Source organism: Barbus barbus (genome assembly GCF_936440315.1).
Source record: "Barbus barbus genome assembly, chromosome: 30".
NCBI classification, from domain to species: Eukaryota; Metazoa; Chordata; class Actinopteri; order Cypriniformes; family Cyprinidae; genus Barbus; species Barbus barbus.
Genome location: NC_136758.1, coordinates 447,753 through 470,000, shown reverse-complemented (window position 1 = coordinate 470,000; position 22,248 = coordinate 447,753). Strand labels below are relative to the sequence as shown.

Here is a 22,248-nt window from a genome sequence, read left to right as displayed (position 1 = left end):
GGTCATCTGATACGTGCCTGTCCTAACAAAATGGATGGAATTGATGCTGCTCAGACAAACTCTCAGAGTAATGTTTCTGAGGTTGTGTCCGTCACAGATGTTGTTGCAGCATCTATTGCTGATGAATCAGTCGCTGACTTGCCAGTTGTGACTGAATCAAAAAACCTCACTATGGCCGAGGTGGTTGCAGGTACTTCTGCTGTAGCTGATTCAATGAGATCTGAGATGACTGGCATAAAAGGAAACACCACTGTAGTTACAGATAATATATCAGTTACTGATAAAACTGTCTGTGAGGTTGGTGTTGAATTGGAGATGGAAACTGAGTCGATCTTCAAAGTCCCCACTAAAAGGAAAAAAGTTTGTCAAAGTAAGGTGACCAAACAAATTAAAAAAGACAAAAATGAGACTGAAAGTACAGTATCAGACAATGATGGTGACTCGACGGATTCTAATGCTTCTGGCTGTTCATATCTTTCATCACAAAATGAAAATGAATGTGAAAATCAGCCAACAGTTCATAAAGCTGAAGAAATTAGTAAGTTTTTGAGAGATACAAAGGGGCTGCCAGGAGTTCAGGTTGAGGACTATTTTCCCGACTGTTCTATTTTCATTAATGATGTAAAGATCTTGATGAAAGAAGGTGCATTTGCTGATAAGGAAGTATACCGTCTGAGGAAAATTGTGAGTAAAATCAAAAAGCAAATCCTTAAAGATGGAAAACAAGATATGGTGTAATTCCTTTTTGATCTTAGTTTTGTTGACTGTTTCTTTTTTTTTTAAAACACCATTAATTATGAGAGATTTTAAAATTGGAACTCTCAATCTGAATGGTGCTAGAGACAGTCAGAAGAGAACGTGTTTGTTTGAGTTTATCAAATTAAAGCGTCTTGATGTTACCTTCGTTCAAGAAACACATGGTGATTTAGTTAATGAGATAGACTGGAAAAAGGATTGGGATGGTCAAGTTTTTATGAGTCACTTGTCCTCCAATAGTGGAGGCGTAGCTGTTTTGTTCTCAAGACAATTATCACCAATTTATTGTGAAGTAGAGGAAATAGTTGAAGGGCGCTTTTTAAAAGTGAAAGCAAAATTTGAGGGTGTTATAATGACTTTTTTAAATATTTATGCTCCTACGAAGGGGGCTGAAAGGGTTGTGTTTTTTGATACATTTAGTGCTGTCATTAAAGATGTAAGTTCAGAAGAATTACTATTCTTAGGTGGAGATTTTAATTGCACAGTAAATGAAAAATTGGACAGAAATCACTTGGAGCCGCATATTGCCTCACAAAAAGCACTCACACAGTTAATAAGAATGTTTGATTTATGTGATGTGTGGAGGAACATACATAATAAGAATAGACAATATACTTGGGCACATAGCAGAGACAACCTAATTTCAATGGCACGACTTGATAGGTTTAATTTTCAAGTTAATTTTGTTAAAGATTGCAAAATAATCCCAGTTGGTTTTTCAGACCACTGTTCAGTCATTTGCAACATTTTTGTTAATTCAGTGAAGTTAAAGAGTGCTTATTGGCACTTCAATACATCACTTTTAAATGATGAGAATTTTCTTGATGTTTTTTCTGCGTTTTGGGGAAATTTTAAAGAACAAAAACAGCTTTATAGTTCATTACAGCAGTGGTGGGATTGTGGTAAAGTTCAGATTAAGCAAATATGTCAAGAGTACACTTTTAATGTTACTAAAGCAATGATTCAGTCAATGAAAGAGTTAGAAAACGAAATGGTAAATAACTTTAATACAACAGCTGTTACAGGGGATAGTGATGATTTTGAAACTTCCAAATCTAAAAAAGATTTGCTTGCAGATTTATTAGGTGTGAAAGCACAAGGTGCATTAATTCGGTCACGTTTTCAAAGTATTACACAGATGGATCTAAGTTTTTTTTCAATTTAGAAAGAAAGAATGGTCAAAGTCGCATTATTCACTCGTTACGATCTAATACAGGAAAGTTACTTACTGAGTCAAGTGAAATACGTAAACATGCTGTTAATTTTTATTCAGAACTATATAAATGTGAAGTGCTTCAAGGAGAAATTGAGGACTCTAGTTTTTTTAAGGATCTTCCAAAGATTGATGAAGAATCTAACACTATGCTTGAACATCCTTTGTCACAAAATGAATTGTATACAGCTATGATGAGTATGGAAAATGGGAAGAGTCCTGGTATTGATGGAATTCCTGTAGATTTTTATAAGATTTTATGGCCAGTGATTGGTGAAGATCTCTTTTTGGTTCTTAATGATAGTCTAAACAATGGCTTGCTGCCATTAAGCTGCAGAAGAGCTGTTATCGCTTTGTTACCAAAGAAGGGAGATCTTCAAAAAATAAGTAATTGGAGGCCAGTTTCTCTCTTGTGTGCTGATTATAAAATATTATCAAAAGCTCTAGCCACAAGGTTAAGCAAAGTAATGAGTCAAATAGTACATCCTGACCAAAATTATTGTGTACCGAATAGATTAATATTTGATAATATCTTTTTGGTTAGAGATGTTTTGGAAGTTGCAAAAATATTAGGTATTGATTGTGGTTTAATTTCTTTGGACCAAGAAAAAGCTTTTGACCGTGTAGAACATGCATATTTGAGACAAGTTTTAGAGGTTTTTGGTTTTAATCCAGTTTTTATAAAAATGATTGAAGTTATGTACAGTAACATTCAGAGTGTACTCAAAGTCAATGGTGGTTTGAGTGCTACTTTTGAAGTACGAAGGGGAGTCCGACAGGGCTGTGCTATGTCAGGAATGCTGTACACCCTGGCCATTGAGCCTTTACTTCATAAATTAAGGTCTGAGTTGAATGGTTTTTCTATACCTCACTGTAATGTTTCTTTGCACCTTTCTGCCTATGCTGATGATGTTATTGTTTTTATTTCAAGTCCTGATGATGTTAAAAAAATGGAATTTATTGTTAATGATTTTAAAAACATTTCTTCTGCACAAGTCAACTGGGGAAAGAGTGATGCCCTACTTTTGGGTGATTGGAGTGGGAATCCCCCCAATTTACCTGGGGGTTTGATCTGGAAGAGAGGTGGTTTAAGATACCTTGGGATTTGTTTAGGTGATGATGACTCTGTTCAAAAGAATTGGGATGGTATGTTTGAAAAGATTAAAGGACGGTTACAAAAATGGAAGTGGTTACTACCTCAATTATCCTATAGAGGACGTACACCTATAATTAATAATCTGGTGGGATCCTCTATATGGCATAAGCTTGCTTGTGTTGATCCACCTGTTGGACTTTTACCAAAGCTTCAAGGAGAGTTGGTGAATTTTTTCTGGGACAACTTGCATTGGACCCCTCAAAGTGTTCTTTTTCTGCCAAGAGATGAAGGAGGTCAAGGCGTAGTTAATCTTGTGAGCAGAGGAGCAACCTATCGATTGCAGTTCATTCAGAGACTACTGTTTGGACCTCAAGGTCTAGTGTGGAGGCCTTTGGCACAAAGCATTTTACGTGAAGTGAACAGATTGGGACTTCATGCTGCACTTTTTTTAATGGATTATGCTTTTTTAGATTTGAATGGACTGCCATCTTTTTATAAAAGCCTTTTTAAAGTGTGGAGGCTTTTTAAACATCAATGGACAGAGTCGGCTACATCCCTTTTTTGGTTGCTTGAGGAGCCAGTGATTTTTGCGAGTCGTCTTGATGTGTCGGGAGATGATACCCCAGGCCTAAAAGATTTACTTGTGTCTAAGAAAATGTTACAACTGAGAGATATTGTTGACAAAGCAGGATTTGGACTAAATGATGCTGAAAATGTTGCTGCATACATGGGGATAAGATCAGTAAGGTTTGTTAAAAAATTTCTGAATAAACTGAATGGAATGTTGAATGTAAAAGAAAAACATTTGCTTGAGAACTATATACGGGGTCTTTTTTTCCCCGATGTTAAGGATTGTTTTCCTGAAGTCAGAATTGTACCTGACCTTGAGAATTTCAGGTCTAATAATCCTCTATTATGTTTGACTGAAAATGAGAATGTTGATTTTTGTGATGTTAAAGGAAAGGTGATATATAGATGCATTGTGAAAATACTTAATAAACATATATTGAAAGATAAAGTAGATACAGTATGGAGAGATGAATTGGAAGTGGCAGAGGGAGTGAAACCAGAATGGAGAATATTATACAAACCACCATTGACTAAAAGGGTAGGGGACTTGCAGTGGAGGATATTACACGGTGCCATAGCTGTTAATGCTTTTGTGTGTAAAATGAATCCCAATATAAATGATAAGTGTCCTTTTTGTTTAGAGAGAGAAACAATATTTCATTGTTTTATTGATTGTAAACGACTTTCTCCACTTTTTGATCTTTTAACTTTTTTATTTTCATTATTTGGAGTTTTTTTCACAAAACAATGTTTTATATTTGGTGTCAAATATACTAGACTACAGAAATATAAATGTCAATTGATGAATTTTGTTGTTGGTCAAGCTAAATTAGCAATTTATATTTCCAGGAAAAATGAAATCGAACAGAGAAATGGAAAGCATATTGTGTCAGTTTTTAAAAATATGATTAAATCAAGAGTTGTTGTTGATTTTAATTATTATAAATTGATGAATGCAATTGATGTTTTTAAGATTGAATGGTGCTGTGATGTTGGGTTGTGCTATGTACTTAATGATGAGTTGTTTTTTATTAATGAGTTGAGATAGTGTTATAAAGTTTTGTGTTAATTGTTAAAATAATTGTTAATAAAGAGTTTGTAAAAATAAAAAAAAATCTCTATCTATCTGTCTATCTATCTAATAAAAAAGAGACTGGAATTTGGGCTGTATAAATATGTTTGGGTCTATCCATCTATTGTTTGTAATTATTCAAAACATTTTTATTGAAGATAATACTGGTCTTATGAGGAAAGCAATACTCAGACATAAAAAATATCAATACTCAAATGCAAGACATATTACTTTCATGAAACCTAACCTCTAAACCTAGGTAAATAAAATAGGCCTACTAACGTAAATAGCAACAACAAGACTTATTATGAAAAGCATTACTTTGTCAGTTTTTTTTTCTTCTTTTTTTCTGGAAATACTAGTATTTTCGAAGGGAAAAAAACAGAACATTGCATATGTTTCTCTCACAGGAATCACATTTGTAATAAAAGGCCACCCGAGGGCGCACTTCTCCAGCAAAGTGTTATTCCCTTGAAATACATCAGTGAAATTCTTTAGTTTATATGAGTCTAAGTGTGCTTCCTGTGAGACGATTCAGTTTTATTGTTTCTCATAATTTCATTAATAAAATAAGTTCTGTTCGTGCCCCAAAAAAAAATATTCATAATTGTAATGGTAAAAAGTAATTCACTATTAATTAATATCGTGTATGAAAGGTTTTTTCTTTTTATAGAAACTACCCCATGATTGTGTAAGACAAATTATTTTCATGCTATGAATTATTAATAACTGATCAACAATATTTATTTAAAGTTAGGCTATATTAACAACAACAAAAAAAAGCTATATTATCAAAAGCTATATTATCATAATCTGTTCTATGTATCTCTTAGACTTTATTTTGTAAATGTGTCCTGAATTGATGAATCTTCTAATTCTCTGAAGGGTAAAGTGTTAGAACAACCAGTTCTCTAAAATAGGTCAGATATGCATTTCATAAAGCTACGTTTGACCAGCAAATATAGACAGAGCCCAACACAGTGTTACAAATTCAGACAATGAAAGAATAAGAAAGAAACAAACAGCTGAGAAGAAGAAGAGGAGTGAGGATGAGGGAGGCTAAAGATGTAGACACGTTTCTGATGAAATAATAGTCACTTTTATGGACCATATTCATAATCATTCAAACATTTGTAGACACAACAGGTATGCAATCAAACAATGTGCACTGTACACTTACTGTAATGATTCATGTTACAGTAGTCCACTTTCATTGTACATCATACAGTAAATAGAGAGAGAGAAAGAGTCTTGTCTTTTTCTGTATATCTTAATGACATCATACTGTAATTTGTTGACAGAGCCAACAGTAAAAGCTGTGAATCCTGTTTCTTGTTATCAATATCCCACATACAGTAATGTGTACATTTGCACTGTTGAAAGTGATATATGTCATACAGAAAAAGTGCAGCCTTGTGCGTTTTCAGTCTTTGTCATGCAAACTGTAGGAAATACTCTCAGTTATATGGCTAAACACTATGATTGTGTGATTGTGATCAGAGGCGGAGCCAGGGGACGGGCCAGGGCCACCACTGAACTAAGCTTGGCCAGCCCTTTAGCCACCCTGCTCAAAACTGCAGTCTTTGTCCCCTTTTTCTTGACAAGAAATGCATTTATTAAGACGCGGAACTGGGTTTTGTTGTTGTTGTTTTTGCATCCACATCAAACGGGAGACTTTTCAGACGCGCGCTTCAGTCTTTAGCGCCAGGCGCGAGTCAAATGAGCTTCAGCAGAACAATGAGATGCTGTTAGGCTATATGTCTGTAAAACAAACTGTCCTGTCCTGTCAGCCGTCACTGTGCTCTGATCGCGTCATCATAAGCGCACAAGAAACTATGAGATGTAGTTCTGTCGTCAGTTAAGTCATGAAATGACCAAAAAGGTGATTAAAGCTCAAACTGTGCATGCATATGTATGCATTATATTTCAGAACGTCTCTCAAATGCATACTAAAGTATAGGCTATCATGCAATTCCAGATCACAATAAGGTGCAAGTTGATATGTATTTTAATTTGTAATTTAATGCACAAGTAAATGTTTTTTTTTTCATTAATTTTAAAAGAACAAACGAAAATGAAACCATTTAAATGCATAAAATAACTCATTTTACATTCTGGCATTTATGTGCTGTTGCTTTCCAGCCTTTTTCGCATTCTTATCACGAACTGCATCTCATCCATGAGTATGTAATATTAGAGAACACGTTTTGGGGGGTTTTGAGGCCGTACTGACAGAGCAATAAAGCTATAGTGAGCCCCTTTATTAAAATACCTGGAGGTGAGGAATAATACAACAATTGTCATATTCACTCACTATTACTTGATATAATAATTCTCACACATCTCAATTACAATTAAGTAGAAATTAATTGTATTCAGCTGTGTTTTAGGCACTAAAATAGTTTATAGTCAACCACATTTTTATATTGAAATAATGAAGATTTCTGTGCCACCCCCATGAAAATATCCTGGCTCAGCCACTGATTGTGAACTATGTCATTCAGATGGCACTGGTATGTTTTGAGAGATGATAATTAAGGAATTTGAGAAAGTTTTGCAGGTAATTCATTGTGTGGTGCTGTTTGTACGAATTGTTTTGAGAAATGTATTTACCGGTTTGCAAATGTAAAGGATGAATTCAGAAGTGAGAACTAGAGCAGAGAGGGAGGGAGGAGTGTATCTGAGAGACTCGCATTTCTGCACAGATCTGAGGAGCTTTATTCATCCTCGAGAGAGGGATGATGCTCGGGCTGACCATGGGTTTCTCTGTCCGCTGGAGGCTCTGCTGCTGCTCTTAGGGTCATCTGTGGAGTTAGACAGCGATGAAGAGCGTGTTTCTGGTCCTGAGCTGGAGCAGGTGCATGCAGCAGGTACGAACTCAGCTAAAGGCACCGAATGCAAATAACGCGTTTGCGGCTGAATGCAATTAGAGGCATGCTTCAGAAAGCAAGGCGTTGAGTGAAAGTGTGGCTGTGCTTGTGTTGTCCAGGCTCCTCCAGATCTCCTCAGTGCCTCCGGTTCTCCGCGGGAGTGAAGGAGGGATGCTGGACCTCTGGCCTCTGGTGTTTGGTCACTGCTTGCTCTCGTCGTGTCTTCTCTTGTGTCAGGTACGTCTGAACGAAGCATCTGCATCCCGTGCTGATCATTCAGAGTTTAGGAATCGGTGGGGTAATTAAATAAAAGGTCGTTTAATTAAAAGCAGAGGCGTCAGAGAGACCCCTTTTATTACTGGGTCAGGAGCCTCGGTGAAATACTCCAGTAGGCTAAATTTGGTGCATTTCTCGAATCATCCTTAAAACATGTGCATTTCTCAAAACAATTAGTACAAACAGCACCACATAATAGATTACCTGCAAAAGCCTGTAACTTACTCAAAATCTTATAATAAATAAAAAATAAACTAAATAAATATAGCCTATATGTCAGAGAACCTTGCCATCAGAATGAAAAGTGTCATTGTTCACAAACAAGATCAAGTCAGATTTGCTAAAATGCTTAGTCATGTTGTCAATATAACAGTGTATATGACTACAGTTTGGATGACAGTTACTGTATTGAAATGCAGAAGGCTGTGCTTCTTATGTATGCCATATATTCATTTCAAAAGTACAATTTACACATTACTGTTTGTGCGATATTGATTGAAAGAGACTGGATAGGATTCACAGTTACACTTTTACTAGTGGTCTGACAAAAAAACACATTACAACATCATTGTGATATAGAAAAGAAAAAGAAATATGGGCACAAAGTCAAAAATATAGTAATAAGGCAAACACAGGAAACGGCCCTTAGGCAGAGCTTTGCTTTAGCATGCAGCACACGAGGAGTTTCAGAGAACTGGTTTACCTTTGGTTGATCGACAATCAAGACTCATCTGCACAATTCATGGCAAATTTACAAAAAGACTAACAGAAATGTGTAGAAAATATGGTTCACAGTTTATGACAGTTACTGTAGATCAACCATTTTACATTTAATGACTTATACGATGAACTAATGACTAGATGTCTTGAGGGGAAAGACTATAGCACAGAGAACTATATAATAGATTCTGAGCAACATGACAATAGCAACTGATAATGTAGGAAACAGCAGACAAATGTACACAATCAATTGCATGAATGTACCAAAGTGATCACAACTTGTTCAAAAGAAAGAGAAACCGCTTTTATGATGTGCACAAGTGACTCGATGATGTGGAGGTTGAACAAGTAGTTTTGAGAATTTCATTTCTGATCTGAGAAATGCACCAAAGCCACTGAGAAACACTGTATTTCTGATAAATCCTTATCTGACAGTGATGACAATAACGACCAGAGAATCATTTCCCTGTCATGTGTTTATTATATCAGCTGTTTAGCATCAGAATGAATGAATCACACGTTTGATCTAATCGGCCAAATGAGATGGTAAAAAAGTCTGAACTCAATTCCAGTTTGATTCATTGGACAATTCACTCACACACTGAGTTGTGGTTTCTCACAGCGTTATGGGATGATTTGTAAGTCAGAAAACAATAAACAGGTGCTGAACGAGGTCAATATTTATCTATGACCATTTAAATGTTCGTCAGTTATCAGCGATAAAGCCGCAGGCAAAGATCATTTATTTGGCACACTTTTTAATAATTTGTGTTGTGTCAAGAGCTTCCAGTGCAGAAAGTACAGGCAAGTACAGTGCAGACATACATATAATTTAACCCTTGTGCAGCAATAAAAAAAGTTACACATACTGTAGGTCCATAGTGGACAAAAATGTCCATGTCAAAAAACGGTCATACAAATTTGAGTTAAGTTTGGTCTCATTTTAAAGAAGACCCATGGCAGATTATTGTTGAAGTAAAAAAACTTTAAAAAGTGAAACCCAAAAAAAGTTATACAAGTTTAAGTTTATGAAAATGATTTATGAACAATATTTTAAACAAAATATATATATTTTATGAAACATGTTGAACTCTAAACCTTCTAGAAAATCAAAGCCATAAATTTAAACAAGTTGTGTTCCAAATTTGAGGTTGATATCTCAAAAAATTAGTTTTCAGTAAAATTTTGTTTGGGCGCAGGACCAAATTTTCCCCATTAGATGCCAGCAAAACTCTGCTGGTGACACAGTGCTTGGATTTGTGATTTACAGTAGAGTTTCTCTCTCAAATATTACAAGAACACACACACACTATTGTTTTTATGACACATACAAACCACACTCTGACATCCATACCAACACACCCACACAATTATAGCTGCATTATTTATCCTAATATTATTTATTACTTATTTATCCATGATTAGCTCTATAATATGCAGACGCAGAAAACAGGAATAAAGCAAGTATTTGCTTTATAGACCAAACCTAAAAAATGGCACCATCTGGTAAAAAATAGTAGAAAAACTCAATTTTAAAGCCTTGCAAACAGAATGAAAGCCTATTAACACAAATTGCATCATTTTACAGTTAAACGCAGTGCGGTTAAAAATAGCAGTTTTCATCATATGTCAGACATCATATGGTTAGATATAGAACAATCACTCTGCGAAAACTTATGAATAACAGATATCCCATTTATCAGTCAGTCCATTAAACACCACCCATGCTTCAAAGCCTTGACAATAGCTTCGGCTCTGACAGCCTGGTGGAAATATCTCCAAATCAGGTTCCATCTATCCTCACCCCGCTCTGGAACAACCCTGACTTTACAAGCAATACAAAATCACTCCATTTCCATAAATGGGCAGAAAAGGGTATCACACACATTAATCACATCTTTCAGTCTAACAACCTGGTTTCATTTTCCTACTTAGTCCAGGAGTACGGTATCGAGAGCAATCAATTCTTGAATTATTTACAGCTCAAATCAGCCGTTTCATCTAAAATCAACACCAGAACCTTCAATCCTCACCTTCCTTCCACAGTAGCGGATTTAGTTAATATATCCTCCCCGAAAAAATTACTTTCCAAAATATATCAAATTAGAACTAATTCAAATAAAACCATAACTTTACCAACAATCAAATGGGAAAAAGACCTTTCTATTGCTCCCGATGCCGATTTCTGGACTCAAATCTGTAAAAATATTTACAAACATTATCCCATTACTCTGTCTACTGGGTGATTTATCAGCTCTCAATCAGGAAATAACAAACAAAAGGACACTCCTTGTAGCTTTAGCCATCGCCAAGAAAACTATCTTCTTGAACTGGAAATCCCGAAACACTGTTCACATAGCACACTGGAAAAATCTGCTCACAGAACACATCTCCCTAGAATATTTCTCACCTCCTTACAATACTTCGGAACCACAACACTCCAGTTCAGACCTCTTTCAACTCTTACAAATGTGACACGCTGATTCTGATTATTTATTTACCCGCATATTATTATACATATTTATACAAGGTTTTAGCAATACTACGAGTATTTTCATTACTACTATTATTTTTATTATTATTATTAATATCTTAGAAACATTGAGCTGTTGATGGAATGATGTTTTGTATGAGGACGGTAACGGTTTAATGAAGATCATAACACTAAATATACTTAAAATATATAAATATAACTAAATCAGATTTGCCCCCAACATATACCATATGTTTTTAATGCACCGCATGCTGAATTTAATGCACCACACCCCTTCTTTTAATGCACCACCTCAGCTTAGACATATATACAGAGTTATCTCATCGTGAATGGGAGGAGAGAAGGAAGAAAAAAATATATATATAAAAAAAATAATAATAATAAATAAATAAATAAATAAAAATACACTGACACAGAAGTTAGAATAGGTGTGGTATGTGTTGGGTATATGCCATTATTACATTATTGTTACTATTATTATTACTTTTATCTCTATTGATATTACTGCTGCCGTCATCACAGAATATTGTTATCAACACCATCTTTAGTATTTTCAGTATTATTATTATTATTATTATTTTTATTTTTATGCATGTTAATATTACTTAAATACTACTACTATTATTCAGATTGCCATGACTGTTTGCTTTCATCGCTGTTATTGTCTTTGCTGTTTTATTTTTTTTTTGTGTTTTGTGTTCACCATATGTTGTACAGTATATTTTGCACTCCTACTAATAAAAAATACATTAAAAAAATAGCAGTTTTAATGGGTTTCAATGGGGACATTTTTGTCGAAAAGGCGCTGAGAGGAACAATTTTTTGTACCTAGTGTAAAATAAATTTATTAAAGGAAATGAGGGTGGAACATTAATATTCCAATAAAAATACACACCTGGGCCAAAAATTTATGCAGTTAGCATTAACACAGGCACAATGATAAAAAAAAAAATCTAAACTAAAATGGGCAAGGTTGCACAATACTTTGAAAAAAAAGAATAGACAAATTAAATTAAAAATTAGTAATAAAAATAAATTAAATTGGTAATAAAAATATAGAAGAAAAAGTAACAATAGACACAATTATAAAATGTGCATATATGCTATTTTCTGATGAAGACCAGGTGTGCAGTCTTGAGGTGTGTTAAGTGTTGTTCAGGTGGAATATGGCCTGAGAGAAAACGCTGTTCTGGTGCTCAGTGCTGTGTTCGAAGAGAGAGTGTGCTGGATGTGTGTGGCCCAGAGTGATCCAAACAGGTACAGATGAACACAGACTCAGTGATGGCCGAGTAGAACTGTTTCAGCAGATCCTGCGGCAGACTGAACCTCCTCAGCTGGTGAAGGAAATACAGCCTCTGCTGGGTCTGAAGAAAACATCTGACACTTACAGAACAGCTTGAGAGTCCGGCATTAAAATCTTCAATGACTTATTTTGCATATTGCAACTGCGAAGCAACATGGAGAGTGACTGGAGCTGTGTGAAGTCATTAGCACCAATGTCTGCAGATTATTCATGGCAAACACCTCTTCATGTTCTCCATAAGGATGAAACAAATACACAAGTGAACGAATCACTGAAAACAGTGGTATTAGTGAGCTCCGAAGCTTGTTTTAAAGCTGCAGCTGTATACTGTAGATGTGTTTCTACCTTATTTCCATACTGTATATTATCACCCACACAGCCCATAGGAAGTGGCTGAGGATCAGCGGTAATGTTTGATTCTCAGAGCCTCCCACTTCAGCGCTGAAGGAGGTGGGCGACTTCTGCTGCTCTGAATCCTGAGCGGCCGAGTTGGTTACTGTAGGGTGGCCATTTCTAAAACACCAGAAAGGAGGACACTTAGCAGGATACAGTGAAGCCAAGATAAAAACTGGAAAATAATCCCAAACCTATCCACCTTGTTTTACCCGTAAGAGTGGACACTTGCATCTGACTTCCGGTGTCATCCGGGTCCAGCAATTTTTAGCTGTACAAAACCGCTCGTTTTGCTGCTTGATATTGCAAGTGATATTGCATGGTAGGAGTGTCCTACCATATTATTCTAATGTATTATCTTAATTATGAACACAATGGTTTGTAGTGCAAAGAGTTTTACTGTTTACTGCTCTTTGTTATTCTTCTCGTCATTTCCCCACAGCAGCTAATGAACCGGAAGTCTCACACATTCACAGAAAATAGCTTACTTACGCATTGAAAAATAAGGTGGATAAGAAGTAACAAAAACTCTTCCAGAACCACTCCAATAAGGGGTATTTAAATCTTACATTTGCCTTTATAATGTTATAACTTTATAACTTTTCTAACCTTTTTAAATGCTGTGCCCTCTTTCATTTGTATTGTTTTAGCTTATTCTGTAAATACACATATTTTATTCAGTATACAGAATAAGACGAGGAGAAGCAGCATTGTTTACTAGAAATAAGCAGAAATGAGGGAAAGAACACAAGTAAGAGACATGCAACAGCATACATGAAGTAAGGCAAACGACCGACAACCAGTGATGTGTTGTTCAATTTGAAGGAATCTTTAATATGACTTGGGAACATTGAGTCATCTCAGCGAGGGATTTGTGGATGGTATGTGTGGCTTGGAATCCTTACAGTAATGCAAATACAATAATTATCATTGTTCAACGTGAGAAAAATGTCGCAATATTGATGTGCGCATGTGCAGTAAGCCCTGGTAGGACAATATGACGTTTAGGATAAAATGTCAGGACACCGGGGCAGGCAGCATTACCATGAAGCTGAACGCAATGTGATGTATTCGTGTGTGCATGATCTGGTGTTGTGTTGACCGGTGAATCAGCCAATCAGCCACTGACCCTGCAGGAAGACTGAACCTGTAACTGGCTGTGAAAAAATGGTTGAAGCTTTTGGTTAGCTCTTCACCATATGAAACTGTTTGCCGGCTCAGGGTACTGACCCACCAAAGTCTGTCCGATTAGAGACGAAACGAAGATGCACTCGTTTTATGAAATTGACCCATTTATTGTCACCACTCAACAGACTGTGTGGTCGAGGCTATGATGTGCAGGTCCTTCTCAAAAAATTAGCATATTATGATAAAGTTCATTATTTTCTGTAATGTACTGATAAACATTAGACTTTCATATATTTTAGATTCATTACAACACAACTGAAGTAGTTCAAGCCTTTTATTGTTTTAATATTGATGATTTTGGCATACAGCTCATGAAAACCCAAAATTCCTATGTCAAAAAATTAGCATATTTCATCCGACCAATAAAAGAATGGCCATTATGTTCATTTATGCACTCAATACTTGGTCGGGAATCCTTTTGCAGAAATGACTGCTTCAATGCGGCGTGGCATGGAGGCAATCAGCCTGTGGCACTGCTGAGGTGTTATGGAGGCCCAGGATGCTTCGATAGCGGCCTTAAGCTCATCCAGAGTGTTGGGTCTTGCGTCTCTCAACTTTCTCTTCACAATATCCCACAGATTCTCTATGGGGTTCAGGTCAGGAGAGTTGGCAGGCCAATTGAGCACAGTAATACCATGGTCAGTAAACCATTTACCAGTGGTTTTGGCACTGTGAGCAGGTGCCAGGTCGTGCTGAAAAATGAAATCTTCATCTCCATAAAGCTTTTCAGCAGATGGAAGCATGAAGTGCTCCAAAATCTCCTGATAGCTAGCTGCATTGACCCTGCCCTTGATAAAACACAGTGGACCAACACCAGCATCACTGACTGTGGGTACTTGACACTGGACTTCAGGCATTTTGGCATTTCCCTCTCCCCAGTCTTCCTCCAGACTCTGGCACCTTGATTTCCGAATGACATGCAAAATTTGCTTTCATCCGAAAAAAGTACTTTGGACCACTGAGCAATAGTCCAGTGCTGCTTCTCTGTAGCCCAGGTCAGGCGCTTCTGCCGCTGTTTCTGGTTCAAAAGTGGCTTGACCTGGGGAATGCGGCACCTGTAGCCCATTTCCTGCACACGCCTGTACACGGTGGCTCTGGATGTTTCTACTCCAGACTCAGTCCACTGCTTCCGCAGGTCCCCCAAGGTCTGGAATCGGTCCTTCTCCACAATCTTCCTCAGGGTCCGGTCACCTCTTCTCGTTGTGCTGCGTTTTCTGCCACACTTTTTCCTTCCCACAGACTTCCCACTGAGGTGCCTTGATACAGCACTCTGGGAACAGCCTATTCGTTCAGAAATTTCTTTCTGTGTCTTACCCTCTTGCTTGAGGGTGTCAATGATGGCCTTCTGGACAGCAGTCAGGTCGGCAGTCTTACCCATGATTGCGGTTTTGAGTAATGAACCAGGCTGGGAGTTTTTAAAAGCCTCAGGAATCTTTTGCAGGTGTTTAGAGTTAATTAGTTGATTCAGATGATTAGGTTAATAGCTTGTTTAGAGAACCTTTTGATGATATGCTAATTTTTTGAGGAATTTTGGGTTTTCATGAGCTGTATGCCAAAATCATCAATATTAAAACAATAAAAGGCTTGAACTACTTCAGTTGTGTTGTAATGAATCTAAAATATATGAAAGTCTAATGTTTATCAGTACATTACAGAAAATAATGAACTTTATCACAATATGCTAATTTTTTGAGAAGGACCCGTATGTAGTTGTGGTTTTTCTACAAAATAAAGCAGTGACATAAACATGAATATACAGAATATACATGATAATAGCAAATATAATTTATAACAAACTGGCAATAACATAACAATAAATTGAGCTTAGTAATTAAACATGAACGTTATTAGCAAAAAATAGGTAGCAATACAAGGCAAGCTATAATTTTATCTTATAAGCAGCGCACAGCTGTAACTTGACACCTTATTAGAGTCACGCTGCTTGTACAGCGCCACTCTGTCTGAGTAATGAGAGCGCATGCGCGCGGTAAATTGTTTACAACATTTTCCCGTTATGTATAAAGAAATACAATGAACTTGCTTCAAACGGGAACATAACTTGTACTAATAACAACAAATGTAACTCTAACACTCACAAGATTGAAGGTATGCATATAAGCATATAAGCAACAGGGTTATAAGCACACTTATTATGAATGCACGCACACGCACATAGATATCGTTACCTCACAGGCATAATAACGTGTTTACAAAGGCAGATTAGTCTCTCATCAACTATATAATTAACATTTTAAACTATCTTTTGCATTCACGCACAACACTTTGTCCAAAAAGCGATCTTTAAACAGTCCATAAACTATGATGTTACAGAAACTTAATTGTCCATCTCCGCACACCGCTACACTCAACTACCGTCTCTGCGAGGGAGGGGGAGATCACATGGTCAAGGTTTCTGGACGCTGATTGGCTCAGGTAGGGTGCTCTGAATGTGCGTGTCTCAACATGCAGAAGGGAGAGATTTAAAAGAGAGGTTAGAATAATAGAAACTCGTAGCCTTTTTTTACAGCCGCCCCCAGATTTCTGTAAGGAAATATGTACATATACTAAAAGGCTTCTATTCTATTGTATGATTCACGATTACTTTAATCAGGAATGACAGGTAATTGTATAAGGCGTGCAACTGGTCGAGTGTAAGCCTTTTCTCCCAACTGAACCTTGGCGGTTCTCACTCTGGTTTCAGCTCCGGGATATACTTCCGACACCTTTCCCACGGACCAGAGAGCTCCAGGTAGCTGCGGGTCAACGATCAGCACCGTAGTGCCAACCTGGATGTCTGGAGTATCATTTTGCCATTTTTGACGGATTTGAAGACATGGGAGGTAGAATTTGAGGTAATGTCTCCAAAACTGGTCCGCAAGGATCTGGCTATGGCGCCATCGGCGTCGGCTGACAAGCTCGGACTCGGGGTATACTGTCAGGGGGAGTGAAGCATCTGGCCGCCCCATTAGGAGACAATTTGGAGTAATGGGGTCAGGATCGGAAACATCGGATGACGTATATCCCAATGGTTTGGAGTTCAAAATTCCTTCAATCTCCACCAGCACAGTTTGAAGGACCTCAAAGGTCACAGATTGGGTTCCTAGTGTAACCGTCAGTGCATTTTTCAAAGAACGAATTTCTCGCTCCCAACAGCCTCCAAAGTGTGGTGAGTTAGGAGGATTAAAATGGAATTCAATCTGCTGTTTTGCTAATTGTCTCTGCAGATCTGGGGCAAGAGCTGTAAAGGCTTCTCTTAGCTCTCTTTCACCCCCTCTGAAGTTTGTGCCTTGGTCTGACAAGAGTTCATAGGGTTTTCCTCGTCTAGCCATGAACCGCCTGAGGGCCATAAGGAAGGAATCGGTGTCCAGACTATGGAGAATGTCGATGTATACTGCTCGGGTGGTGAGGCATTTGAAGATTATTCCCCATTTCTTCTCACTGCGCCGATCCGTTCTGACAGTATAAGGACCAAAGCAGTCTATGCCAGTGGAGTAAAAGACGGGCTTGTAAAAACGTAGTCTTGCAGAGGGGAGGTCTGCCATTTTAGGTACCTCCGGTTTCTTCCTCCATTTTTGACACTGCATGCACTCTCGCTGCAAACGCTTGATGGCCTCTCTTCCACGCAGAACCCAGTATTTACGGCGGAGTTCAGCGAATACCCTCTCAGGACCTGGATGACAAAGTTTAGAATCGTAACTTTGGATGATAAGTTTTGTGATGGGATGCCTTGGATCCAGTACAATAGGGTGCATGGGTCACACTTTATATTAGGTGGCCTTAACTACTATGTACTTACATCAAAAAACAAGTACAATGTACTTATTGTGTTCATATTCTATTGCAAAACACTTCTGCTGCTATTGAGGTGGGATACGGGTAAGGTTAGGGACAGGTTTGGTGGTATGGGTAGGTTTAAAGGTGGGTTAAGGTTTAAGGGATGGGTCAACAGTGTAATTATAAATGTAATTACATAAATTAATTACAGATGTAATTATATATAGGTATTTTTAAAAATATAAGTACAATGTAAAAACATGTATGTACACAATAAGTGCATTGTACCAAATGATTAATTTAAATGTAAGTACATAGTAGTTAAGGCCACCTAATATAAAGTGGGACCGGTGCATGTTGTCGGTCTCCAGGTAAGTGCTATGTCGTAAGCGTCCGCCGACTCTGATTAATTTGAATTGTCCATCGAGTTCCAGGGCCAGTGCTCTTAATCGGCTGTTGCGCGCAAGTGGTTTACCAGCCCTCAGTTGTTCTAAGTCTGATGGAAAGCATTCCTGCTGTGCTTGCTGCAAAGCACTAATCTCAGCACTTCTGTAATCGCTGGCTGTGGGCTTACCATTGGCCGCCCCTTGAATAGCCGTGGACTCAATTAGCTCCTCGACAGTCTTAAAATGACTGAAATCAGAAGCAGTGAAGCAGACAAGAGTACAGGTACCAACCTTACGAAGCTCGCTATCATCTGGTTCCTCTGGAATGGGGCATTCAGGCCATAGATTGGGTGGATCTCTCAGGAAGTGGGGACCTTGGCTCCAGCGGCTTTCCGGGCCGAGCTCACAGAGACTTTTTCCCCGAGTGATGTCATCTGCTGGATTACTTGCTGAGGGTACATATCTCCAGCTGTGGTTTTCTGTGAGATCCTGGATCTCTGCGACCCGAGTCCCCACAAATACTTTGAATCGACACGAGTCAGATTGTAACCATGTGAGGACCGTGGTGGAGTCAGTCCACAAGACTGTATGGCGTATGGGCAGGTTCAACTCAGTTTGGAGTACTCTGGCGAGTTGAGCTCCAGTCAGTGCAGCACACAATTCAAATCGGGGAACAGATTGTTGTTTTTTTGGTGCTACACAGGATCTGGCTGTTAAGAAAGCCACCTTTGTTTGCCCATGTTGGTCCTCCGTTCGAAGATATGCCACAGAGCCATACGCACGTTCGGAGGCATCACAGAAAATGTGTATGTCTCTTAGGCTTGTTGCTGTGTCTTTGATGGGGCTACAGTAACACAGAGGAAGAACGATATGTTGTAGGGTTGGTAGCTCCTCCTCCCACTCAGTCCAGGTTTGTAACAGATCTGCAGGCAAGTGTGGATCATCCCAATACCGGTTTTTATCCCACAGGCGTTGTACAATGATCTTGGCACGAGTGGTATAAGGGATGAGGTAACCCAATGGGTCATACTGGCTGGCCAGTATTCTATATATGTTGCGCATGGTGGTCTCACAACTGTCCTTGGCACGGTATTTGTAGGAGATTGTATCAGACTGATGGTTCCAGAGGAGCCCCAATGTCGATTCCTGGATGTCCGTTCGGCCTTGCGAAATCCAGAGTTCTGCACTGTCTGATATGGAATCGTTGGGCAGGTGACTAATCGTTGAGGGGGCATTGCTCAACCACTGCCTCAACTCAAAACCTCCATCTGCCAGCAGATTCCTGATTCTGTCAATGAAACATTTTGCTTCTTCTACTGAAGTGAAACTTTGTAGGCAGTTGTCTACATAAAAGGACTTCAGCACAGAATTGCGGACATCATCTCCAGACTGGCTATGGTCAAGGACATGTTTCTGGAGTGCAAAGATGGCACAGCAGGGGCTTAAGGTGGTGCCGAAAGGGAGAACCTGCCATTCGTACACACTGGGTAGGTTCTGTACGTTTAGATCCCTCCAGAGGAAGCGCAGGAGTGGTTTGTCCTCTGGGAGCAGTCTAACTTGGTGGAACATCCCCTTGATGTCGCTGCTGACTGCCACCGAATGTTCCCTAAATCTGAGTAGCACAGCAAGTAGGGATGGCCCCAACGCTGGTCCTGGGAGCAGAAGCTTATTCAGGTTTTTTCCATAATACTGGAATGAGCAATTGAAAACTATCCTGTTTTTTCCATTGTGATGCACCATGTGGTGCGGGATGTACCAGGAGCAGGATGTGTCTTTCACAGCATTTAGTGGCAACTTGTTAACATAACCTGCCTGTTCCAGTTTTGCAATCTCTGTTGTATAAGCAGCTGCTTGCTGTGGATTTTTGGCCAGTCTCCTTTCAGTGGCTCTCAGCTGCCATAAGACGGCCTCTTTAGGTGCTTTGAGTTCAGGCATGTTTTTGACACGCAAGAGAGGGGTTGCATGTCGCCTAACACCATCCACCTCAACCCTTATGGTTTCCCTTTCAAGGAGTTCCACTGCCTCTTGGTCCTGTTTGGATCTGATGCACATCTTTTCGTTGCGCCAGGGTAGTACATCCATCTGCCATAATTTTTCTACTTGCTTGTAGAGATCAGATTCAGGGAATGAGACTGAAGTGAAGAGACAGTGTTGTTCAGTCATGTCTTTCCGCAAGTGTTGGACCGGACCCTGTAATGTCCAGCCAAGACGGGTCTTTACGGCAGCTGGTCCCCCTGGAGGCCCTAGCCTGATTGGCTCCACAGGAGTGATCAGATGAAGGTAATCCAATCCAATGAGCAACACAGGACAGATCGCTTCCAAGTCTTTCAGTGGGAGCCCTTTGAGGTGCTGATATCTCTCCCTCAGAGTCTTCACTGGGTGTGAATGTTCTGCTAAGCTTAGCTGCTGAGCAGTGAAGGCACCTTTGATATGATACCTTTTAGTCGGCTGAGCAATTGGCGAGATCACAAATGAGACTGCTGCTCCTCTGAGAACTTGTAACTCCTGCCTGATTGTTCGGAGAGTGAGGTCTTCGCACTGACCTTTGAGGCCCAACCGCTGAGCTGCACTGTGGAGGAGGATAGTTCTCTCCGATCCATCATCCTAGATTGCATATGCATTCATCTTCCTCTTTCCATTTCTGAGGATCACTTTGCTGATCTTAAGCAGAACCTTCCTGCTGGTAGGCGGTTTATGAATCAAAAGAATCTCATTCATGGTGTTGAACAGACAGCTGTTGGTATCAGCAGTTTCAACTTGGACAAGCTTTGGATTCTCTGGTTTCCCAGCACTGATGTCATGCAGAGCCATGAGGTGTCGGCTACTGCACAGTTTGCAACGCATCTTCAAGTTACATTCTGCTGACTTATGGGTTCTACCACAACGCCAACATCTATTGTTGTCTTTAACCCAGCTTCGTTTTTTGGTCTTTAGTAAGCTGTTTGAAGTTGCTGCAGTTATTGAGGGAATGCTTACTGTTGTCACAGTACGGGCAGTAGGGTCCCAGAGAACTCCTAGATGGTGGAGTAGGTGGTGTAGACTCAGAAATCGCCTTCTCAGTACCCAGGAAGATTGTGGTGCCTTTAGTGGCTGACTTAGAGTCTCTGATAGTATCTCCTGTTCATGTCGAAGGCCCTCTGCGCTGATTGCTTACAAACCTTGTAGTGTCCTCTTGAAATTCGATTTCGAATTCCAGCCATTCTGCAAAATCCCGAAGAGTAGGGATGGGCACATAATGTGGATGCGCAAATCTCCGAAACCCTGATCTTAGGTCGTGGGGAAGCTTTCCAAGCAGCCGAGACACATGAGAGCCACACTGTAACTCGAAAGTGCCCTTCCTGCCTAATTGCTCCAGCATGCCAACCAGTGAACAGACTTTAAGAGTGAAAAGACGAAAGGCCTTCTGGTCTCCATTAGCTATACTGGGGCCATCCATTAACTCTGCAATTCGCTGGAGAGCCAGTTGATGTGGCTGGCCATACTGTTGGTCTAAAGCAGCCATTGTCCTTGTGTAAGGATGTTGTAAATGTCAGTATGAGTCAGCGATTAATAAAGCCTCCTCTAACTTCAGATGGTCCATCAATATTTGAAATTTGAACCTTTCTGTCGCATTAGCTGGGAGGATATTCTCCAGAGCAATTTTTAGCCGCGAGAACTCTCTTGGGTTGGGATGTATGAAGTCAGGGATCGTAGGAGTTGGACCTCTATACATCAGTTCTTGATCAGGTGGAGGAGATGGAGTGAGTAACTGACATGGTGGACTTCGAAACTTGTCCTCAGTCTGAGGCTCTGTTTGTATTCTGTGGCGTTGAGCTGGTACAGGTCTGAAGCTCATTTCAACAGGACGTGCCTGTGGCTGGACGCGTGGGGCAGGTATAGGACGACTGGAGCTATGTTGCCTCGGAGGGGCAACAGGTGAAGGAGGCTGACTTCCAGGACGTTGTTGATCCATCTTAATTTGTAGCTGATTCATCTGTTGCTTGAGCTGAGAAAGCTCCTCTGCATACTGATCATTTGCGTTCTGGAATGAGTCTCTTTCCTGCTGTATTATCTGCAGGGCTATGTGGAGATCCTTATTTTCTCTCCTTATGATGTCTGATGCAGATTCATGCTCGTCGTCGGACCACTGTAGCGGAC

The 22,248-nt window shown here is 39.3% G+C and overlaps 1 protein-coding gene across 2 annotated transcripts in view; it reads left to right on the top strand.

The window, feature by feature from the left end:
* The window catches only part of LOC306850257 (proline-rich membrane anchor 1-like), a 65,406-nt gene that overhangs the window by 31,821 nt on the left and 11,337 nt on the right, over nucleotides 1-22,248 (top strand). Inside the window, exons 2-3 of one of the 2 annotated variants that reach the window (XM_079385778.1) lie at nucleotides 7,413-7,577; nucleotides 7,697-7,814. In XM_079385778.1, coding sequence (XP_079241904.1) covers nucleotides 7,749-7,814 — 66 coding nt within the window. In that variant the 5' untranslated portion in view covers nucleotides 7,413-7,577; nucleotides 7,697-7,748. The remainder of the gene's footprint in view (nucleotides 1-7,412; nucleotides 7,578-7,696; nucleotides 7,815-22,248) is intronic. The other variant, XM_079385777.1, reaches the window with a different exon arrangement.